The 23,370-nt window shown below is 40.6% G+C and overlaps 1 protein-coding gene across 2 annotated transcripts in view; it reads left to right on the top strand.

Moving 5' to 3' along the window:
• Positions 1 to 23,363, top strand: part of celsr2 (cadherin, EGF LAG seven-pass G-type receptor 2) — a 59,343-nt gene extending 35,980 nt beyond the window's left edge. Inside the window, exons 6-34 of one of the 2 annotated variants that reach the window (XM_034869234.1) lie at positions 3,938 to 4,095; positions 4,501 to 4,664; positions 4,974 to 5,099; positions 7,220 to 7,389; positions 7,983 to 8,162; positions 8,254 to 8,367; positions 8,928 to 9,084; positions 9,977 to 10,118; positions 10,230 to 10,350; positions 11,101 to 11,284; positions 11,416 to 11,517; positions 11,656 to 11,750; positions 12,561 to 12,770; positions 12,996 to 13,179; positions 14,102 to 14,420; positions 15,084 to 15,251; positions 15,358 to 15,481; positions 15,582 to 15,782; positions 15,897 to 16,071; positions 17,008 to 17,120; positions 17,474 to 17,556; positions 19,661 to 19,787; positions 19,874 to 19,984; positions 20,774 to 20,904; positions 21,001 to 21,086; positions 21,174 to 21,338; positions 21,627 to 21,845; positions 22,121 to 22,343; positions 23,224 to 23,363. In XM_034869234.1, coding sequence (XP_034725125.1) covers positions 3,938 to 4,095; positions 4,501 to 4,664; positions 4,974 to 5,099; positions 7,220 to 7,389; positions 7,983 to 8,162; positions 8,254 to 8,367; positions 8,928 to 9,084; positions 9,977 to 10,118; positions 10,230 to 10,350; positions 11,101 to 11,284; positions 11,416 to 11,517; positions 11,656 to 11,750; positions 12,561 to 12,770; positions 12,996 to 13,179; positions 14,102 to 14,420; positions 15,084 to 15,251; positions 15,358 to 15,481; positions 15,582 to 15,782; positions 15,897 to 16,071; positions 17,008 to 17,120; positions 17,474 to 17,556; positions 19,661 to 19,787; positions 19,874 to 19,984; positions 20,774 to 20,904; positions 21,001 to 21,086; positions 21,174 to 21,338; positions 21,627 to 21,845; positions 22,121 to 22,343; positions 23,224 to 23,251 — 4,380 coding nt within the window. In that variant the 3' untranslated portion in view covers positions 23,252 to 23,363. Of the gene's footprint in view, positions 1 to 3,937; positions 4,096 to 4,500; positions 4,665 to 4,973; positions 5,100 to 7,219; positions 7,390 to 7,982; positions 8,163 to 8,253; positions 8,368 to 8,927; positions 9,085 to 9,976; positions 10,119 to 10,229; positions 10,351 to 11,100; positions 11,285 to 11,415; positions 11,518 to 11,655; positions 11,751 to 12,560; positions 12,771 to 12,995; positions 13,180 to 14,101; positions 14,421 to 15,083; positions 15,252 to 15,357; positions 15,482 to 15,581; positions 15,783 to 15,896; positions 16,072 to 17,007; positions 17,121 to 17,473; positions 17,557 to 19,660; positions 19,788 to 19,873; positions 19,985 to 20,773; positions 20,905 to 21,000; positions 21,087 to 21,173; positions 21,339 to 21,626; positions 21,846 to 22,120; positions 22,911 to 23,223 lie in introns of those variants that run through there. The other variant, XM_034869235.1, reaches the window with a different exon arrangement.
• The last annotated feature ends 7 nt before the right edge of the window (positions 23,364 to 23,370 follow it).

Genomic DNA, 23,370 nt, shown 5'->3' with positions numbered 1-23,370 from the left:
ATATAATATTGCACATGTTTAATTTAATGCATAATTCATGATTTAATGCAGGATAGTTCAAGAATTCGTGTTGCATTTGTGTTATAAAGTTGATCATCAAACAATTATTGAAAGTTAACTTCCTACAGTTTATATGCCACAAAATCAGAAGAACAGTTACATGAAAAAGAGTGTTTCAGACTCATACATCTGATCAGCCTCAGTGCAAAACCAGAACCTCTTCTAATGTAAATATGAAGCTGTTTTTGATCATATATACAATATATACATGTACAGCATGTATGTATATATGTGTGCATATATATATATATATATATATATATATAATTAGATCATGTACATTTGCACCAATATCATAAAGTGTAACCACTGTACTCATTACATATGTATTCATTACGTGTACATTGAATATACAGCACATTTTTTGTACTAAATATCCCAGAAATGTCCAAGCCCCAGCTCTGGCTGAACTAATTCTCCCGGTCCGCCTCTCGTGTTCCACATCCTGTGAGTCGCTGAGGTAGAAACATGGCTCCTCCCTCTGAAGGTAACACATGGTGGCCCACTCTGACCCGTCCCTGTCTGCAGGGGGTGGGGCAGGGTGAGGCTGTGAGGGGGCATTTTAGATTGAAATGTGGCTTTCAGGATGAGGGAAGACTGTGGAGAATGGCAATGACCGCTGTCTTTGTGTTGGGCTCTGCTTCCTTTGGGACCACGGGCAGTGAATGATGTGGCCCCGGGGAAGGTGCCCCTCTCACTCTGTTCTCCAGCGAGGACAGAAAAGCCGAGCAGGAGAGAAGCAAAAAGAGGGTAAAGAAAAGCCGAGAGAAGTATTGACTTGGGCTTTGAACGGGGACGCCGCGCTTCAGGGCCGACCCCTCTAGTTGCTATGGTTTTTCTAGTCAATCTTAGATCCTATATTTGTGTTCCTTGCTGCCATGCTCCTCCAGCGCAACCCCTGTCACGCTCTTTGACAAGGAACTCATATTCCCATAATCCCCTGTAGTGGCGTATGAGACCAGTGTCTAATGTGGTCTTGAGCAAATATGTGCGCTTCAATCAGCGCTGACAGGATGGGGTTTTGTGCAGCAGAAAAACGTCCTGACAGACACTCATTATTAGAGAGTCAACAGCCGTGACTGATGACAGCAGAGGTCAGGGAAAGGAGCGTCCAATCTGGAGCGCTGCCTGTTCCAGAGCTTTCACAGTGAAGGGAAACCGTGGAAAAAGCATGTCGGATGATTTCACCTTTGGCAATTCACACCGTATGCTTGCTTTTTTCATCATCAACAAACTTGTAACAAATTGGCCTCAAGGAGCATCAACTGAAAGTGAAAGCCACCATCAGTGTCTGTTTCTGTCTACTTAACATGTCAGTGTTGAACAGTGAGTTTCACAGTCAAGAAAATAATTGTTGGGCCTTCCTGTGGGAACATTGTTTTAACAACAGGGTATGTTGTACTGAAAGTACTAATCTTCTTCAGTTACTCAGCAGCTTGGGATTCGATCAATCTTGAAAAAGAGTTTACAAAACTCTGATTTAGTGTTTTAATACTTGACTTTTTGGTTAAGTTACCTGAACTGCAGACTGAGGAGTGAGGTTGCAAGCACAATTTCCATGGCCACCAAAATATTCATAGTAATAAAATCATAACCATCTTGACAGTTCTCATCCTGTATTTTCTCAGTCTGAACTCTGGGAGGTGTCGTGAGATGCCTTCTTTTGCAAGTGCAATTTGCATTTTTGCAAATTATGGCCCACTGTATTTGTTTTTATTTGTTTAAATATGTAAGTATTTTATTTGTATATTTTGACGAGTTGCCATAACATTTTGTCCAGACATTCATGGTCCCCAGAGGATGAATCCTGCCGACTTTGATGATCCCCTCAACTTTTATCTCTCCTCACTAGCAGGTCAAAGTCTTCACTCATCCTGTGAAATATCTCAATATCTATTTGATATATTGGCACAGACATTGAGGATTCTCAAATGTTGAATCCTTCTGAATTTGCTAATCTCTGACTTTATTTTAGCGCCACCATAAGGTCTTAATTTTGTATAAATGTCTCAACAACTTCCCCCCAGGACAAATTGACATAACTTTATTTATCCTCTTAAGTTTCCTGCTGTGATTAACGAGGCAAAACTAATTACAGCTGTACTTTGTGTTTGGTGATAATTGTCAAATGTTAGCATGAAAACCCACTAAACTAAGTTAGTGATCATGGTAAACATACCCGCTAAACATCAGCATAAAGCACTGCTGCGCCTACAGACATCCTCAGAGCTTCTAGCATAGCTGAAGACTCTTGTTTTGTGCTCCGGTTGACAATAAAGTTGTCTTGTATACTTCTATTCCAAATCACACATATTTCAGAGTTTCAGTGAGTCAGGTGAGATGTCGTGATACAGGCAGATGGTTTAGGGTTATCATCGGTCTCATCTCATTCACGTCCCTAACACTTGTTACACTGTGAACACAAGACATAAAGTGAGTGCAGGAGCCTCTTAGTCATAACATAAGAGGCTCACAGATATTTCATCTAATATATTCAGTGAGAAAATGATGTGAGACAAATTTAATTGCAGAAGCGCCTCAGGCTCATTTCTGTATTGCTTGATATGTTTTGTCTCGATAAAACTCCTATTATGGAGCTGCTAAATATGTTGCACATGCCAATGACAGTTACAGGATATCTCTAGCTGGGTGTTTTTTTAATGAGCTTTTAAATCAAGGGATCAGACAACAAAGACGAGCTGTCAGGGAAATCATAATTGTTTAGGCTCCTGCAGACAGTGGTGTCTATTTCTATTTTAGTTTAACTTCATGTAGAACTAAAACAACCAGACAATAAAATGTGTTTTCAAGCTGTCAGCAGTGAGCCAACTATTCATATCATATCTGCACATGAGATGAGCTAATTCTGCTCATGACCGCTCAGCGGCCCGTCCTCGCCTGCAGGGAAGCAGTCACTGCTCAGCTCTCAGCTCGCAACACCAGCTTGAACCAACACTTATGCTTTACATGAGCTTTACGTGACCTCAGAAAAGCAGGTCGTTTTGAGAGGAGGTTGTGACCTTTTATTGACAGGATCATCATTCTCTCCCTCACAGACCCCTCCTCCTTTTATTGCTCCCCCCATTGATTTCTCAGACAATGAAGGAGATCCTTTGTCATGATGTCCTGCAGAGAGCAAGCTCATCTCCCGCGTGTGTGTGTGTGTGTGTGTGTTTGTGAGTAGCTGTTGTATTATTAAATACTCAACAACAGCAAGCTAAAGCTAAACTGGGATTGATGCAAAAAGACCATTTAATGTATTGTTGTTTCCCAGTTATAAAGCTCCAGTTTTTAATCTGGCTCATAAAGATATGTACAGTTTACCATCTGGCGGATATTCCCTAGAAGTTTCTGCACTGCTTTATGGATTATTCTTGTATTACAGTAAATAAGACAGAATAATGAGAGATTTTAATAATAAGCTATTTCTGAGTCCTAAATGCTGGGTGACAAAAATACTTAGTAGCAAAGCAATTTTTCTTTTATTAGTGTTTCAGGATCTTTAAACTGACACACTTATGAATTATCTAATAAACATTATAACTATAGGTAATAACTTCTATCCATAAATCAAATCATATTAGGAGCTTCTGCTGTGCATACTGATGAGCACTAAAATAAACCTTTGATATTATTCAGAGTTGAATTCTCTTTAAAACCTAGTTTGCTCAGTTAAATCCTCAGTTGGACAAAAAACAACAATGACCAACATTAGAAAGTTCTCCAGATCCTCAAGTGTACACAAAGACTTCAGTGTTCACAGCAAAGGCAAGGGAACAAGGCATTCGTAATCTTCATTGTTTTGACCAAAGGCTCTACACAGACATTAGGCAGGCACCTTATCTTGATATTCATGAGTTTGTCTCTCGCTCAACAGCCGATACTAAACCAGGCCGGCCTCCCACAGGGACCCTCGGACCAGAAGGTTGTTGTAGTGACCGTGGACAACTGTGACGCCTCTGTGGCCCTCCGGTTCGGTCACATGATCAGAAACTACACTTGCTCTGCTCAGGGCAGCCAATCAGGATCCAAAAAGTGAGTCCACTGGAATTACATAAGTAGAATTATTACCTATTATATTACAATGTGGGAGACAAGTCAAATTTTTGCAACCGGAATTTCAATAATAACCTTTTGCTCTTTGCTTCACATCTTTCCTTATTACTTCTGTGTTGACCTCACTAATTTACGTGATTACTTTCTTTGCCGTCAGATCATTAAGAGAGAGTAAAATTGTTTTGAAATTAAGTTCCACATCTCCAGGGTGTTAGCTAAGCATTTTCTTTTTTCTGTCATCTTTTTCATCTCTAGGGGGGCAAATAACTGCAAAACCATCTCTGTGATGAATTTTTCATATGTTCCCCCCCAATTAGTGTTGATGATGTAAAGGCAGAGCAAAACACTCTGGGTACATAAATGTTCACGGTTCTATGTTTTCAGATCATTGGACCTGACCGGCCCGCTGCTCCTCGGAGGAGTCCCCAAACTCCCAGAGGACTTTCCTGTTCGCAACCGGCAGTTCTCAGGCTGCATGAAGAACTTGCGTATTGACAACCAGCACATAGACATGGCCAGCTTCATCGCTAACAACGGCACTCTGCCAGGTACGTTTTGACCTGCTGTTTGGCATCCAGAGATTATCCTTCACTTCATCTCTAAAACCTGTGACTGTTTCCTAGTCAAACAAGGTTTTATTGTTGGACCAGCCAAGTGAGGGAGAAGAGGAAAGAAAATAACAATGACTGTAATGAGCACAGCGGGGAAGCAGAGTCAGTGGGAACTGAGCATTGTACCTGCTATGAATAGTTTATTTTTGTCTGACTCTTTGCTACGTCGATGAAATAATGATGTGGGACGGATCTAAAGGGACGGATCAAACGGGTAAATTAACCTCTTATTTTTTGCCCTCCTAGGATGCTCCGCCAAAAGACATTTCTGCAACAACACACCATGTCTAAACGGAGGAACCTGTGTTAACATGTGGGGCTCCTTCAGTTGTAAATGCCCGCTTGGATTTGGAGGACAAAACTGCGAAAGAGGTAAGTCGAGTTGAAAAAGCCATGACACCTGACACGTGTTTGTTTGCAGTTTTGACCCAAGACTGTCCATTGTCTCTGAGACCTGACACCCAACTTGTCATTGAGTATGAAGTGGCCATCCATCAGTTTGGATAAAAAAGCATGGTGAAACAGACTCAATAATACAGAAAAGGCTGCCTTTGTTTTTTTAAATAACCAAAAAAACAGGTGCAACTGTGTAAAGTGCAATGGTGTTTGTCAAATCAGTAATCACAGGTTTTGGGAATCACATGATTTGATACAGATATGTACAGTCATAAGCCTGTTGATTACACTGCTGTAGTTTTAATGTCGGATTTATGATTTATTTAAAACACACACTTCTTGTTTTTAGCTTCAAGTAGAATGCAAAAAAAGACATTTATTTCAGTGAGCATTTTGTTGTATGTAGATCAGATCTAAAAGCAGAGACGGATATTCAAGAAAAGGGCAAATGTGTTGCATAGAGTGCTTAAGTTATAGAAAAGGTGGGGATGGATATGTAAAAGTGGGACATAAAGAAGTGTGATCACATGTTAATGATCTTGGATGGCGGTTTAATGAGCTTTGATAACTTGTGGATATCATGATCAACAAGTCAACAATAGCATCATTAGAGGTGCCTTTTTTAAATGCAGTTGTTTATGTATGTACTGCGTGGGAATGGTGCAGAGCGTGTAGATTGACGGATGAACAGAAAATTAACTAAAAACTATTTTAATAATCAAAAATGGAAATGCCAAAAAATCTGTGGATCCAGTTTCTCAAATGTGAAGATTTTCTTTTGTCTTACTTGAAACTCAATATTTTGGGGCTTTCAACCATTAGATAACAAGCAATTTGAATCTGTCACTTTCAGCTTTAAAAAATTCCAATTGGAATTTTTTATTATTTTCTGACAAAATTAGAAATGAAAACAATCGTTAGTTGCAGCCCTAAACATGGATCTATTGGCATCGTCTGGCCAAGCGTATAAAAGAGTTAAGTAGGTGTGGTTAAACTCCAGCATTAACTCACACAGTGCAATTATGAAGACAGGTTTAATGTATTCATTTTCAACTTGTTGTTTTTATCTTTTTGTGTAAATGTGAAACCTTTTGATTGAAATTGCATTGCAGTTTTTGTTGTTGCATCTCACTCATCTCACCAGTCAACAATGACTGCCACAGGTCTTCAGGTTTATTTGCCAACACTAATCGATTGTTTCGATCAGGTGCTTTTCTTCACTTTGTACCGAGACAGCATAATCAGAGGGTAACCGTTTCACATCAGACAGAGTGTCCTTTCCTGTCACTTTGTTTTTTACGTGTGAAAGAGCCAAAAAGCTTCTCACTCAGTTGATGCATGCGTGCACAAACACCATAACTTCCTTCTGATTCATGAACTACACAAATAAAACTGCATATGAAATGATTTTAATTGAAAATTTCACTGATACACTAAAAGATTTAGTGTAGTCATTGGGGTTATTAAAGATCCCCTCCAGACACATTTTTAGACTCACACAAATACTCTGCTTTGATAAATAATTTATGTCTGATGTGTTTTTGCCACAAAAAAGTCCCCTCGTTATAAAGTCTTAAAATATCCTGTACTCCTTCTGCCTCATTGAAAATCAAGAAACTATGAAAGCATAAATAGGTGTAAGTGTTTCTCTGCTGTAAGTTCATTCTCAGTGTGTGTGTGTGTGTATGAGAACATTCTTCTAGTATCAAAATCTGCTTGTACAGTGCATCAATCTGCACAGTGATGCTGAAACATCACATTCAACAAGAAAAAACCATTTATGACTGGAGGGGGACTTTAATCATATGTTACATTTCATTTTATTACTGGAAAATTGGTACAGGTGTTGACTTGTAAAGCCAATGATAGAGCTTTCTGGGAACAACTGGTTTGATTTAAGACAGCCGCAAAAAGCTGGCAGATTGAAGCAAAGTCTCTTTATGTCTGATAAGCTGAGTTTTTTTAGCTGGGATAACGTGGATGTGATCAAAGAGCATAATGGACTTGCTGGCTGACACTAGTGACTCACTGTCTCATGTCACGTACTGTACAACTCTCTCTCATCTTTTCTCTTTATCATCATCTTTTTGCCGTAGTCATGACCAGCCCACAGCGTTTCCTGGGTAACAGTCTGTTGCAATGGAACAACATGGCGGCGATGGCGGCCTCCGTCCCATGGCATGTAGAGCTCATGTTCCGCACACGTCAGGCCAGCGCAACACTGCTGCACATCGCCTCTGGCCAGCAGCACAACCTCACACTGCAGGTGAGAGCAACATGTTCATGTTACACCTTTTCTCGCTGAACATGGATAAACACAAACACACTCCTTGCTACGTTCTGGTCTTCTTCAAATAATTTCACTCCACAGACAGTTTTATAGACGTGGCAATGCACAGCAATGTAGGTTTATCCTCAAAGAGAAACTTTAATTAGAAGAAAAGTAACGATTTCTAGGTTATTTCTTTTTATGGTTAATTAAAGTGAGATCCCAACCACAGTGAGAGCATGACAGCAGTTTCAAGAAGATAAAACATTCTGGAATTGAGGCTCCACCTGTTGGCCATCTAAGTTACAGCACGTCACTGAATATAGCATCTGTGTTCGGCTACGTTTTTACTTTGATGTTACATAACTGTCCCATAATCTATTTCCAGCCCTGCACACCTGTGATGTGCAGCAATTCAAGGTTTGAACTTTGACTGCAGTGTGCAAAAAAATAAAAATAACATTGTCAAAGCTCTCTGTTTCTCTTGTGATGCAGTGCTGATAATTGGAGGTCTAGTTTTCTCCTCTGTTATGGAACATCGGTTTAATTTCCCTCCTCCTGTATCCTCCCTTTTCTTCCTGCCTTTGTAGCTGCGCGGGGGCAGTGTGTTGATGGGGCTTCACAGAGGGGAAGACTCAACTCTCTCGCGCGTGGAAGAGGTGCTGGTGAATGATGGAGACTGGCATCATTTGCAGCTGGATATTAGCAGTTTGGGGGGAGCAGCGAGCCACCGCAAAGCAGTGTTGTCTTTAGATCAGGGACTCTACCAGGTTAGTTGTTGCAAAATTGTTGCCGGGAATCACTATGAATTAAATTATTGTAGTTTTGCAGCAATAACATCTGTGTCATGCACCTTTTCAGGCCAGTATGGAGGTGGACGGAAAGCTGCAAGACTCTAAGCTGAAGACTCTGAGCGTTGGTGGTTTGGCAAGAGCTGATGGGAAAATTCTGCATGGCTTCCGGGGCTGTATACAGGTCAGGCTCTTGTGTTGGCCCCATTCTAGAAGCAGTTGTGATCATGTCTGAAAGCACAACATGTGTTAGTAAGCAACTCATCTAGAAAGCATTGGTTTCATGTTTAGCAGATCAAAAGGCATCTAGATTTGTTTAAATGTAGTTGTTTTAATCACTATATTTCAAGGTATAGTAAACGTCATGTTAAATATGGCCATTGATATGAAACCACTTATTGAAATCATTTTTAAACCAGATCTGAGCTACTTTTAACCCTTTTATTACTTGCCCTTTGAAACGTAAGCAATGCTCACTCAGCAGTGGTTTAAAACAAGTTTTAACTTCTTGAGCTAATGATGGAGGGCAGTTAAACATATGCTAGTACTTTAGCACCTTGACACACCTAAACCCGCAACCTTTGTGTTTCCAGCACATTCCAGGGGCCTGTTTCACCAAATAGCAATTTGCTATATGAGATAATTTTCCCTTTCACTTCTTTTAAAACATGTGTTGCACGCCTAACCGGGTTGTGTTGCCATGGATTTGTAAATGTGTTTGTCTGTTTGTTTTCTTGCCTGCAGGGTCTGCGTGTGGGCGGGGCTCTGAGTCTGTCTCAGGCAAGGAAGGTGAACGTGGAGCCGGGCTGCAACGTGCCCGACCCCTGCAGCTCCAGCCCCTGTCCTTTCAGCAGCTACTGCAGCGATGACTGGGACAGCTACTCCTGCACCTGCCTCGCTGGTCAGTCTGCCCACAAGTTTAGAAACACAAAACCTTGATCATAACGTTTTAGAAGGCTGGAAGGTTACTTAAAATGATCAAAGATTTTGAAACATCTTCATGTTAATATTGATGACTCTAATACCTCTTTTACACCACCTACAAGGGTTGGACTAGGGTTGTCTGATGAACCTTTCTTTTAGAAATTCAAACCAAGCCAGTCAACATGAGTTTATCCCTGGTTATGACAATTCCAATGCATAACAATTACCTTAGGTGCTAGAAATGGGGGGGGGGCATACATCTCACAATCAGTGAACAGCTAACATCACATACTCCAGTCCATCTGTATAGCAGCAGAACTCTGCTACCGCTCTGCAAAAGGCAGAGTAGTGAACATGCACTGCCAGTAGACTGCTTAGAAAGAAATTGAACCGCTCCGCTTTGCTGTTGTTGAAGCTGCCAGTCCGTGGTGTACTAAAACACAGTGAGACAAAATTTATGTTGTTGTTTTTGTGCGTGGGGACTTGTGACAATTGTCCCGCTTTTTATTTCCAACCAATCACATCATTCGTCCCGCCTTGGATGTTAGCAACCCAGGTCATGCACAATTTACATTGAAATCGACCCTTGTCTGTCCTGATCGATGTGTTTGATCAGGCCGAGCAAAGCCGAGTAGATCAAGGAGGGTTACCCCATTCAAACACACAGTCGACCTGGGTATAACTCTGATTCAGCCGTCGGTGTGAAAGAGGTGTAATTGCTTAGTTATAATGATGAGTATTCCATTAAACATGCGATAAGGCAACACTAACATAAGTGCCACAGTTATCCTTTTCATCATTTCTTCTTATCTGTGCTTACCACAGTTGGGAGAACACAGCAACTTATTTTCCTGTGTTTTGTTTTACAGGCTTCTACGGCACCAACTGCACCGATGTATGCTCATTAAACCCCTGTGAGCACGAGTCAACGTGCACCAGGAAGCCAAGCTCCTCTCGTGGTTACACCTGTGACTGTCCCAGCCACTACTTTGGCCATTACTGCGAGAAAAAGTACAGTTTTCCATATTTGTGTGTGTGTGTGTGTGTGTGTTGATCGTGGTTCCTGTTGTGTTATATGTTTTATTACTCTGCAGGTAAATTGATCAAGCGTTCTCTCTACAGGACGGACTTGCCGTGTCCCAGAGGCTGGTGGGGTCACAAGACCTGTGGGCCCTGTAACTGTCAGACAGACAAAGGCTTCGACTCTGAGTGCAACAAGACGAGCGGCGATTGTCGGTGCAAGGTGAGTGTGTGCCCACCTGCAATTTTGATCCATTACTCTGCAACAGACGCTAAAGCTGTGTCTCAATGAGTTTGTCTTAGACACAAAATCAATACCTGAATTTTTAAAAAAGATCAAGGATAAAATGTAAATAATCAATTATGCTGGACTTCCAAGTTATAAGTGAATGCATTAAGGAAATATTGTGCATCACGTCAATCCTTTCATTAGCCTTTTCTGTCTTTTTTATTATTATTCAAAGTTTTTTTTAGTTCCATTTAAATAAAGTTATTCAACCGATATGAGATAAAAACTTTGGTATCACAACAGACTTAGCTAGGAAAGTGTCTTTAAGGGCCGTTAACATAACTAAGCCAGTCTGTAAGCGATGGCGCATACACTGACTTCAGCTGTTGTACATGCGATCTTTCCTATCACAATGGTCGTATGAAGTCTTTTATAGAGCATAGGAGGATATTAATATACTTTGAAAAGGAATATTTACTTTTTGTAGTAAACTTAATATTGTCACTATACACTACACCTGGTCAGAGTCTGTATGTAGTTTGGCATTGGGCGCTCAAGTCTGAAACGTAGGTGGATGACATTATTATAAAAAAACTCATCCAGCTGTTTTTTAACAAGCAGCTGCAGCTTGTTGTAGCTCCCAGGTGGAAATGTGGGGATAAATGAAAAGAGGCTGCGGTTGAATTATTGATTCAAAAAGAAAATTGTTAATCAGCAACTTCCTCTCTCCAATCCCGTTTCTAGGACAACCACTACCGTCCTGAAGGCAGTGACAGCTGCCTGCTGTGCGACTGCTACCCAGTCGGCTCTTTCTCCAGAGCATGTGACCGAGAGAGCGGCCAGTGTCAGTGTAAACCCGGCGTCATCGGACGCCAGTGTGACCGCTGTGACAACCCCTTTGCCGAGGTTTCTCCTAACGGCTGTGAAGGTCTGAATGCAGCAGATCAAAATTCTGTTATGCTTAATTTATAATCCCGGCTTCATTATAGCTACAAATATATTAAATCATTTTCCCTTTTTACCCTCATCATCATCTCGTTCTTGCACCATCTCTCTCAGTAATCTATGACAGCTGCCCTCAGGCCATCGAGGCTGGGATCTGGTGGCCCAGGACTAAGTTTGGTCTCCCTGCAGCCGTTCACTGTCCCAAAGGAACGCTCGGTATGATAGTTTTAGTAGGAAGTCAAATTACCATATAATAATGGCATTATGTGAAACTTGCCTCAAGCCCTCTCTGAGCTGCAGCCTATTCCCCCGTTCTCATGTGATAACTCTCTCTCTTTCTCTCCTCCTTCTCAGGCACAGCAATCCGCCACTGTGATGAGCACAAGGGCTGGCTGCCTTCCAATCTCTTCAACTGCACCTCTGTTACCTTCAACAAGCTGAAAGCTCTGGTACGCAACTTCTCTCTCTGGCAGTTTTAAAATTAACCGTGCAATTCCCACGATAACAGCCTCATTCGTGAGGGTGGGGAGGCAGACGAGGATTTAAGCAAGACTAATGCCTTAATCACACTTCCTGCGTCGGCCGTCAGACGGTCCGGCAAAACACGCAGGGCTTTCTATTCATTGTGAATGGGGGTAGTGCGTTTATGGGTTTGCTGCACGGGAACATAAACACACACATAAATGCAGCAGGCCTGAGGCAAAAAGATGAGACTGACTCAACTTTTGGAGAAATGCAACCCCATCTCATGTTGTGGTGACCAATCATGTCAGTGGATTTTAAGCTGTAGTGGAGGTGGTGTGACAATCCCATACAGTAAACAGGAAACATCACTAACCAATGGCTGCCATTAGAAGGTTTTAAAACGAAACACAAGCACTGAACTGCATGGGAGTTTGTGTAACAAAGCACTTTCTATGTCTCGCTTGTCTCTTTTCTTTCTCTCTCTCATGTGAAATAAAGCTGCTTTCAAGTGCAGTCAGAAACGTCGAGATCTATAAACAATCTGATGGAAAACCGTAATTGTGAAATATAAACAAGATGTTACACAAATGGACTCAGTGACAGCCCCACCGTCGCACAACCCTGTTGAAAATTGCTTTTTTTGGTCTGAACATAACTTAAGGGCTCTAACATTTATGTTAGAGTTTTCTTTATGGGATTGTTGTTAAGGTATTTCAGTCTGGTTAAAATATGTTTTACTAATGAAGCATTAATAAGTTACTAAATCGTTGCGTTTTCTTTCCCTTCCCCCCCAGGCCGAAAAGTTCTCCCGTAACGCATCACTCCTGGACTCTGGACGTGTTCAGCAGACTGCAGCCATGTTGGCCAATGCCACCATGCACACAGAGAAGTACTATGGCAGCGATGTGAAAGTAGCTTATCGTCTCACACAGAGTCTGCTGCAGCACGAGAGCAACCAGCAGGGCTTCAACCTCACTGCTACACAGGACGTCCACTTCACTGAGGTGAACAACAACGTGTTGTACATCTCTCCTGGGAACGTTGCAACACAGCATGAAACTTTATAAAAACAATAGATTGTTGCGGTTTCAGCAGTAAATAAATTGGTGAATAAACAGAAAGCCAGACTTCACAGCCGTTCATGCTGTTTCTGCAGGGAATACATCACACTTCATTTCACTCTCTGCTGTGGCATCCTGTCACACTGAACTCTCGCTGTTTTCTGACAGAATCTGGTCCGTGTGGGCAGCGCCATCCTGTCTCCTGACACACGGACACACTGGGAGCTGATCCAGCACTCGGAGGGCGGCACGGCGGTACTGCTGCGCCACTACGAGGAATACGCAAACACACTGGCACAGAACATGAGGAAGACCTACCTCAGCCCCTTCACCATCGTCACACCACACATAGGTGAGCGTTTTACCAGTGAGCTGTGACAGGCTGACAACCACTACAACTATGGAGCTTCTTGCTGGGAATCCATTTCTCACAACAGTATTACAGTGCAGTTTGAGATTTATAGTTCATTATGTGAATACGCTGTTTTGTAATTTTGTAAAATGATTTTTACTAGGACAACACAATTGAAGTCATTAAAGAACAGAAAATCTGGGCTCATAAGACAAATAAACAAACAAATTAAAGTACAAATCAAATCCAATATGAATACAACAGAAATAGGGCAGCACAATATCACAGTAAAAATAGTAGGAATATTAATATCCTATAATAATTATGAATCTTTTTTTACATAGATTAAAAAAATAGGTCAAACTTAGAAGATAGAAATCCCCTTGATATTTATTAGTCAGAGGAAATGTCTGTTATTAAATCTAACCATTCAGCAACAGCGGGGAGCAATCCTTGAAGTTATTTACAGTGAAACATAGTGTTTCGAGCTTAACAAATGATTATTTTCACAAATTAAGAGTCTGATGAATATTTTCAATTAATTGATAAACATATCTTGTTTTGTTTTGTGGTCCAAAACCCAAAGATATTCAGTTTATTGTCAGAAAAGACAAAAACAGGCCATAAATCTTTACATGTGAGAAGCAAGAAGTCGGGACTGTTTGACACTTTTACTTTCAAAATGCCTTAAATGATTATTTATATTCTCTGCCCAGTGACTAATGGATTGACTAATTGTTTTTGCTCTAATAGTGTCAATCAAGAAACAGTTATACCTTCCCTCCCATCACCACTGTAATGACCTGGTCATTTTTATGGCTCAATCTGATATTTTTTTGGGCTTAATATATACAATTTTAGGGCTAACAAAAGGAGACATCCTTTTTCATCAGCAGAGCTCTGTGCCTTTTTTTCTCTGCAGTCATAGCTGTGGATCGTCTGAAAAAGATGAATTTTGCCGGAGCCAAACTCCCGCGCTATCAGTCCCTGAGGGGCCCTCGTCCTGTGGACCTGGAGACGGCTGTCACGCTGCCCGACTCAGTTTTCCAACCACCTGTGGACACTAAGGGCCACAGACACTTGGATGTCTTCCCAGAGGCCTCACTGAGAAACCGATCAGCCAATAGGAAGAGACGGCACCCTGAGGACAGCCAGCAGGACGCCATTGCCAGTGTGATTATCTTCCACAGCCTGGCCTCGCTGTTACCAGAGAGCTATGATCCTGACAAGAGAAGTCTGCGGTAAGAACAACTAATAAAGCTAAAAAATTAAGCAATGTGACTGGAAATAAAGTTTTTTACATTATGACCAGGATTTCCCTTAGAATCATCCACAAGGTCCAAATGAAGAGCTTTGTTAGAAAAAATAATGTACTTTGATGATTACATTAAATCCAAAACATTACCCCACTGGTTTGGCTTGTAGAGTTTTTTTTCAACTAATATCTTAGATTCAAAGGAAAACCTTTATCTAAAGTTAACAAGTATTGCTTGTCCATGAAGAAAATGCTATAGGTTATTCCTTTATGCCATAGACTTCTATTGTCATCCAAAAAATGTAAAACACATCAGTGAGCCACACTGTTACCACAGTAGGTCACATGTTCCGTTGTTAACATGAACATGTGCACTGTAGTTAATTTTCAGTCTCACATGCACCATCTTGTTAGTGTAAATACTCACTAGATCACTAAATATGTATTTATCTACTGCTGAAAATTGTCCCCAACACTATTTACTGTTGTTTGAGTAAAACTAACTTAACTGACAGTGCCTAGGTGGTTAAAAAGGAAACTACACAGGTATGTTTTGTGACATGTTTTGTATGTCTTTTTGAAGATTCAAATCTTCAGTAGGAACCAATTGATGGCTTTAATTGTGCAATTTTTTTTTCATTTTCACAAGGGTGCCAAAGCGTCCGGTCATCAACTCACCGGTGGTCAGTATCACTGTACATGACAACGACGAGCTGCTGCAGCACACGCTGGACAAACCCATCACTGTGCAGTTCCGCCTGGTTACCACTGAGGAGCGCTCCAAACCGATCTGTGTCTTCTGGAACCACACCATACTGTGAGTTCAACAACACACACATACAGTAGCGTTGATGATCAAACTGAAAACTGGATGAAGTTGTGTTATTCCCACATCCTCCTCTGCTCTTTGTGTTTTATGTCAGTGCCGGGAGCGGCGGCTGGTCGGCAAAGGGCTGCGAGGTGGTTTTTAGAAACAGCACCCACATCAGCTGTCAGTGCTATCACATGACCAGCTTTGCTGTGCTCATGGACATCTCCCGGAGAGAGGTGAGTGACATGAAACCTTTTTACTTCAATTAAACCACAGATATTATCACTCGGTTCTATAACTCAAACTTTCCTCTTCCAATTTTGGTGTTTGCGTCAGAACGGAGAGATTCTGCCAATCAAAATCCTGACGTGGAGTACAGTGGGAGTTACGTTGGGCTTTCTCTTCCTCACCGCGATTTTCCTCCTCTGTCTGAGAGCCATGCAGTGCAACAAGACGAGTATTATGAACAATGGAGGCGTAGCTCTCTTCCTCTCCGAGCTCATCTTCATCCTGGGCATCAACCAGGCAGACAACCCGGTAATCCATTGTGCTTGTTTTGATTTATTTCATTAATTCATTAATACGATTTTCATCTCAGCTTTTCAGGTTTTAGTCACTTCTCTCTGTTTCTCCCTCTTTATCTTTCTGCAGTTTGTGTGCACAGTCATCGCCATCCTGCTGCACTTCTTCTACCTCTGCACTTTCTCATGGCTCTTCCTGGAGGGGCTGCACGTCTACCGCATGATAAGCGAAGTGCGAGACATCAACTATGGACCCATGAGATTCTACTACCTGATTGGCTGGGGAGTGCCGGCTTTCATCACAGGTCAGAACCTTCATAATATCAATTAAAAATGTACCTCCTGTACAGAGGAGAATCCTGATGAGTTTCATGATCCAATTTATGTCTTGTAGTATCTTAAAGCAGCATTTCAGGCCACAACTTAATTCTTAGCACTTTTGTGCCAGTTTTAAAATCTACTTTAAAACATAAAAAGCTAAAGAAATATAGATGAAAATGGTTCATCTTTTCCCCCACCATGGTTTTATTCCTTTAATTTACTCAAAGCAGTTTGCAAAACTTAATTTTACAAATCCAGCTTTTGAAAATAGACATTAAACAAACAATAAACAGTTCTTACCTGTTTGTCTGTCATATATGTATGGTGCCACTCAGTTTCCCTCCCAGGTGATTTATAAAGTATTTTGTATTGTCTTGTAGAAGAAAAAAAGAGAGAAAAATGATTAAAAAAACAATAAATGGTGATTAAAATAAGAATACATGGATTCATACTTCTAGAGTTGCATTATGAAACACTGACATTACTTCCCTGTTTGATTTTGTTCATGATATTAATACATTTCTAATGAGTTAGTGCTATTTGTAAGTAATATCTAGATTCACACAGTACTTTTCATGATGTCTACGTGTGCATATGGTTTTTCTGACCACATAGTTTGTTAATGTTTTTTTTATCAGCGAGCTGACCTCACTAGCTGCATCCTGGACATATAGATTAATCGCTATCAAACACGCTCAAAGTCTTATAGAGCAGTATATGTGATTATGGCAAGATGAAAATTACAGTTAAAATGTGAGACGTCTTCCAGTGAAATGTTATCTATCTCCTAACTGTAGTAAAAAGTCCAAATTGGGGTTCAATGTTATTTTATTTTGAAAATTGCTGTTTTAAGTCATCCGACTACTTCAGATGAACAACCTCCTCTTGAAAGAAAAAAGGCTTTCTTGGTTTGTGTGCAGGTCTGGCAGTAGGACTGGACCCTGAAGGCTACGGCAACCCAGACTTCTGTTGGCTGTCTATGTACGACACTCTCATCTGGAGCTTTGCTGGACCCATCGCCATGGTGGTGTCGGTGAGTCCCTGCAAAAGCCTGCCATTGAAACTGTTACTGAAATATCATTTATTTATGCACGTGACAACAGCAGTGTGCATCTATGTTGTTTGGCAGGTAAATTTGTACTGGCTCACAGGTACTAATACAATACAAAACAACAAGATGGAAACAAAAACATTGATTTAACCTTTAGATGCAGAAAAGGAAGCAATAGAAGTGTGTTGATCAGCACTACAGATGTTGTTTTAGTGAACACACCTGTCACTGTTCAGCTGAGTGTGTAAAGAAAGAAATAGAAAATATTCTGACAGAAAGGTTACGTTGATGTTTGCTCTCACACACTCCTGCCATGTTTGATATTGTGTCCACAGATGAACGTCTTCCTATACATCCTGTCGTCCAGAGCCTCCTGCTCACGCAGACACCACAGCAGTGAGAAGAAAGAGCCTCGTGTGTGAGTGTCCCAACGTTTTAATCAGATATAAACACTGTTTACATGCTCAAAAAGTACTGCTTAAATATTTGTATTCAGGCACTAGTGGAAGGAAATTCGCAGTCTGAAATTGCCAACTTTCAAATCAAACTAGTAATAATCGCATAACTCGTCAATTTCTGGATGTCAATGAATTTCTATCGGCATTTAAAACTGATGATCTGATCAAACCTTTCCTTCGATCCGCTCTAAAAGTAGCTCAATAATCTGTCCCTGTTGGACAGACTGGAAGACATTACAGAGAAGCTAACATTAAGAATTAATCAAAAGTCAGTTGACTAAAAAATTATTGGCAGCTATTTGTGATAATCCAAAAATGGTCTATTTTTCAAGCAAAAATAAGGACTAAATGCTGCATATTGTGGAGTTCCACCTTCTTAAGGCAAGATAGCTGCTACTCTTTGTCACATACGATAGTAAACTGAATACAATGCAAGACGTCCCTTTTGGCCTATTCAAAGTATTTTTTTATTTTCATTTGTAATTTCATAAATTAAACAATCAATCGATTATGAGAATGATCGTTCCACAAAGCAGCCCAACAGGCTTTTCAGTTACACAGTCACACAGTGTGGCCTGTCTTATGCTTTTACATTTTAAAGGGTCATGTATAGGCTGCGTTCACATACACTCAGATAGTCAGCGGACAGTCACCAGGCACTCATACTTGACCTACGGTGTTCATACTTGACCTTGGTCTATTTTGAGGTGGTGTGAGAGTCCTGTACGGTAATGGTAAACATTCTTTTGACGTCCGGTTCATGTCATATGTCCTGAGTGATAAAACCAATTATATTATTTAACACACGCAGATATATATGATATAGCAGCCACCACATTCAAAAGATTGTCTGCTGTGCCAGCGTTGGAGGGAAATACACGCTCTACAGGTTATATTATACATTATACATCATCATTTTCGGGCTGAACATGTAGCCGCATCGCGCTGCTCTTCCTCTCTGCTATTATTCTGCTCCGTCTCTGTGTGTGTGAGACGGTTTTAGAACTATCTTTGCCTGAACTAACTTTGCATTTTACTGCCATCCAGTCGGACTAATCCATTACAGAGATTTAGATCCAACTAAATAATACTTATTACTTATTAATTCAATTAAATAACTTAAATGATTTTTTTAATCAGAGGTCTTGTAGTTGCACATTTGAAGACAGTAATCCTTCCTCTGTTATCAGATTTGAATTTGAATACAGTCAGGATTTATGTTTAGTAGCCTTTGCTTTCTCATTTAAGATGCTACTCTGGTTTCTGATCTCTTTTTCTAAATAATTATTTGTTGTCTGTTTGGGCTGGACATACTATATATGGATGACAAAATAATAATAAAAATCTAATTAAATCATATGATAACCTCCCTCTGAAGATTCACGTCAATGATGGAATTTACAGTTAAACTATAGGCTATTAGGTGTAATCAATACATAGGCCTTACGTTGTTTTAGAATATTGGAAGATAGATCATAGTTAAAAAATATACCGACGTGTATGCAAATCATATCTATGCAAGTAGTAAACTTCTTAGGCCATGATAAAACAGTATCAACCGGTTACTTATTCAAAGTATTTATGGGGAATAATAATTAATATGCCATTCACATGCACAGTATGCCTGGTTAATGTTATAGACATGGAGTATGATGTAATGTGTGATTGTGTTCTACAAATAAGTTAAACGTGCCAAATATAATAGAAGTAACATTTAATTGGCTCTAATTTTCTGTTATGGATTAGTCAGACTGAATGGCTAGGCTAACAACATGCAAAGTTAGCTAAGGCTAGCTCTATTGTTATATGTAACGATATGGATACATACCATAGACTTTATAAAACAGGTATGTACTAAAAGGCATTTTAGAAGTTTACTTTGTTGCTCAAAGTTCATGTTTCTGATTACAGCTCTTCACAACACAATGTGCTGCTCTGTGTCTCATTTTACTGCACCCCTTATGTTGGCTTCTGGTTGCTTATCATCACGCTCTATCTTCAGATCATTGAATTCGCAGAAATGTTCATGTCACCTGATCACTAATTTCTCATGTGATTCTCCAGCTCAGGCCTGAAGACTGCAGGTGGCGTTCTCCTCCTGGTTTCAGTCACTTGTTTTCTGGCGCTCCTCTCAGTCAACAGCGACATGATCATCTTCCACTACCTGTTCGCTGGCTTCAATTGTGTGCAGGTGAGCCTTCTATTTCCTTCTGAAACTGCTTAAATGGTTGATTTGTCTTTTTTCCTGACCTTCCTTCTTCTGTCATCCAACCACAGGGTCCATTTGTTTTCTTCTTCCGCATTGTCTTCAATAAGGAAGCAAGGAATGCCATGAAATACTGCTGCAGCCGCAAGCGTCCGGATCATATGATCAAATCCAAATCCTCTGTGAGTCCATTGCGCAGACTTTAAGAAAACACTCGATTCAGTCAGATACTCTCTGGGAATTCAGAACTCAGCTCAGTTACATGTTGGGAGCTTTCCTAGAAACACTTAAATGGTTACATCGGTCAGTTAAGATTACAGATATTATTGATAAGGCAACTGTCATAATTTAAATAAAAATTGAATAAATTAAAAATAATAATAATTAAATTGAAACTGCAGCGTGTCAATTGTAAATAAATGTGTCGAGATTTCATTTCCACCTTGAAGTATTAGGCTGCCAATATGCCAATAGTTGTTGAATCCCAAGACCAACAGCAACAATGAATAGGTCCCACTAACAACTTCTGCCCCTGAAGCCAAAGCATGAAATATCGTATTCCTTTGTACCACAGAGCTTCATTGTTGTCTCTGTTGCTATAAGGGATAATCTGCAGCTTTTTGTAAATTAAAGTATATTTTATTGACCTGTTTTTAAATTTCAAAATGTTGTGTTTGTTTAAAACATTTGAAGTTATTATGGCCTTTTTTGATTCCATATGCTGAGAGCCACAGACATGCTTGGGAAGTCAGTTTTTGAGAGGGGTTTATACAATTTGTTGGATTTAGTGTTTTCATGGGATTTGCTGATCAAACAAAAAATATAGAAAAAAAACAATACTATCCGTCGAGCAATGCTTAGTGTTTTTATCTGCAGCTCAACCGCACAAGATCACAGAAAGAAAAGCATACTGCCTTTAATTCTTTTTATTCTTAAAACACTGATCTTTCCTTTCATCTCTGTATTTTCAGGGCTACAAATGCAACACAAACTACATGGACGGCGGGTTGTACCACCTTCCCTTCGGAGACTCCAGTGTGTCTCTAAATGGCACCATGCAGAGCGGCAAGAGCCAGCAGAGCTACGTGCCGTTTGTCCTCAGGTACTAAAACAACATTTTTAAAATAAAGATTAATATGTTGCATTACAAGACAGAGTGCCAGGAGCAGCTGTACACTGACTTCTTCTGTCTTTTCAGGGACGATGGGTTGAGTAACAGCCAGGCGCACATCGCTCTGAACGACCATGCGTCGCTCTTGCATGAAACTAAAGAACACCCGGATGGTATAACTATCATTTAGTGTCTCCTATTTATCTCAACTAAAATGCAAAGGATGATTACATCAACCTCTCCTCTCCGTCTGTGTGCAGATCGTGACAGCGACTCAGACAGCGACTTGTCTCTAGAGGACGACCAGAGCGGATCCTACGCCTCCACACACTCCTCTGACAGCGAGGATGAGGAGGGTCCACTCCCGCCAGAGGAATGCTGGGAAAACCTGGCATCTAATGTTGCCAAGAGACCACAACCACATGGTACAGAAGTTCATCTGAACCCAGCCCCACTTTCATAGATTATCAACAGTTTCTGCAAATCCTCAAAGACTCTTCAAATCATTTGGATTCATTCATTCCTTCACATTCTGAAACAATGATACATTTTATTGCCACATATGTTCATTGACACACAAGTGGAGAGTTAACCCATCTCAACCACATCTTTAGGTTAATCCCATATAAAACTATAAGGATTTAGTACATAATAGTAACTGAGTTACATGTATTTTTCCTGCATTTAATTTATTCTTTGTTTCTGTTTTTCAGACAACAGTTTGAGTAAAATGTACTGGCATGGAGATTACACAGGAGGGGTGAATGACGGCGAGCTCGCAGGTACAGACAGACTGAAGGCGGACCCTCTGGCCAATCCGGAGCTAAGTCTCGGCTGCGGCACCCGCATGTTATCGGACGACCGGACGCAGCAGGACGCCATGACGGTGCTGCTGCCCAGTCTGCCAAACATCTTCACCCACCCTCACAAAGGTAAGGTCCAGCCTAATGCAATCACTTGAAGGAGATTATGTAAAATGTATTGTTAAACATATTGTTGAGATTGTAATTCAATTTTTGATAAATGTACATAAATGAAGTCTCTTTGTAATTTTTCAAGATGACACAAGTGAAATAGGGGGGGGGGGGGATGATCATACTATTGTATTTTATTTTAAAACCAAAATTCTAAGAGGGAATATGAACAAATCACAGTTTTTCCCCACATGTCTATCGTTGTGTCACCACATCTTGTGTTTCCTCTGCAGGGATCCTAAAGAAGAAGCAGCTTTCTCCTATTGTAGAGAGAAATGGTCTCAACCGCATCCATAATGAACTTTGTGAAAATGCCCCCAGCACGGCGTCTCCGCGGGGATCATTTTCTAGTGAAGGTCGAGCCGGACTGGCTAAAACCAGCCTGCCAGAGCAGCTGAACGGCGTTGCCATAAGCATTAAGGCAGGGACAGTGGACGGTGACTCGTCAGGATCAGAGTGAGTGTTAAGACAAGCTAAGACATATAAAGTCAGAGAAAGATATTAGTAGTAAGAATGAGAAACAAGTGTCTTCCACGTGTTATTGTGTCCAGTGTCGTGTCACCTAAGACATGCAGTGTTTCGTTCAACTGTCTACGTCAAACTAAGATTTGTGTCACTGTCCCCAGTGATTGTTGTTTTCATTTCCACCTAATAATGTTAAATGTTAAGCCAAATGAAGACAGCGCCCATCCTGCCATGACTCCTTAGTGTGGAGGGACCCTAACAGTTTTAATGACGCCATTATTTAACTGGACAAAACAGTGAATCTAAGTGTTGTTCTGAGTGACAATGCAACATAAATGGCTTTTTCAGGAACAAAGTGCGAAGGATTGATTACTACAACAGCTGGTGCGTCCATCCATCTGAATTTGATCGATTTTAAACTCACTGCTCATTTAGCACATTCACGTTTCATCCTTTGCTTCGTTGTGGACATGCAGCTCTAGTTTTTTTATTATTGTTTCACAGTTGTTGAGTGCTTGGCACAACTCTAATGTCCTTGTTCAGAGTAAAATAAAGAAGGAGGATGGGGAGGTTTACCCCACTTTAAGCTGCAGATGCTTGTCCAACATGAAGAAAATGATGGCTCACTGTGAAATTAAAGCTTAGCTGCTGTATGACCTAGTGCAGATGAGTGGTGAGACACAGTCACAGAGGCACTACACCTCTAAGAGGCCGACGTCAGGTTAGGACATGAACATGCATATTTATACATTAATGCCAAATTATTTTAAGACTTGAGCATTAACGTATAAATATATATACACAGCAAATACAATACAAATACAATTTACTAATCCACCTTCTTTGCCCCTTCTCTTTCCAAAAATCATAGATTTTTATTCTTTAATTTTATCCCATGAAGCTCTGATCCTCATTCAAAACAATCAGGATCACTGTCTTCAGATTGGTGCATCATTTTAGCATCTGTCACCCCTCACTGTGTGTGTGTGTGTGTGTGTGTGTGTGTGTGTGTGTGTGT

The sequence above is a fragment of the Etheostoma cragini genome, chromosome 4 (assembly GCF_013103735.1).
Source record: "Etheostoma cragini isolate CJK2018 chromosome 4, CSU_Ecrag_1.0, whole genome shotgun sequence".
Lineage (NCBI taxonomy): Eukaryota > Metazoa > Chordata > Actinopteri > Perciformes > Percidae > Etheostoma > Etheostoma cragini.
Note: the sequence above shows the minus strand (reverse complement) of the source record. Positions and strands in the feature narration are given on the sequence as shown.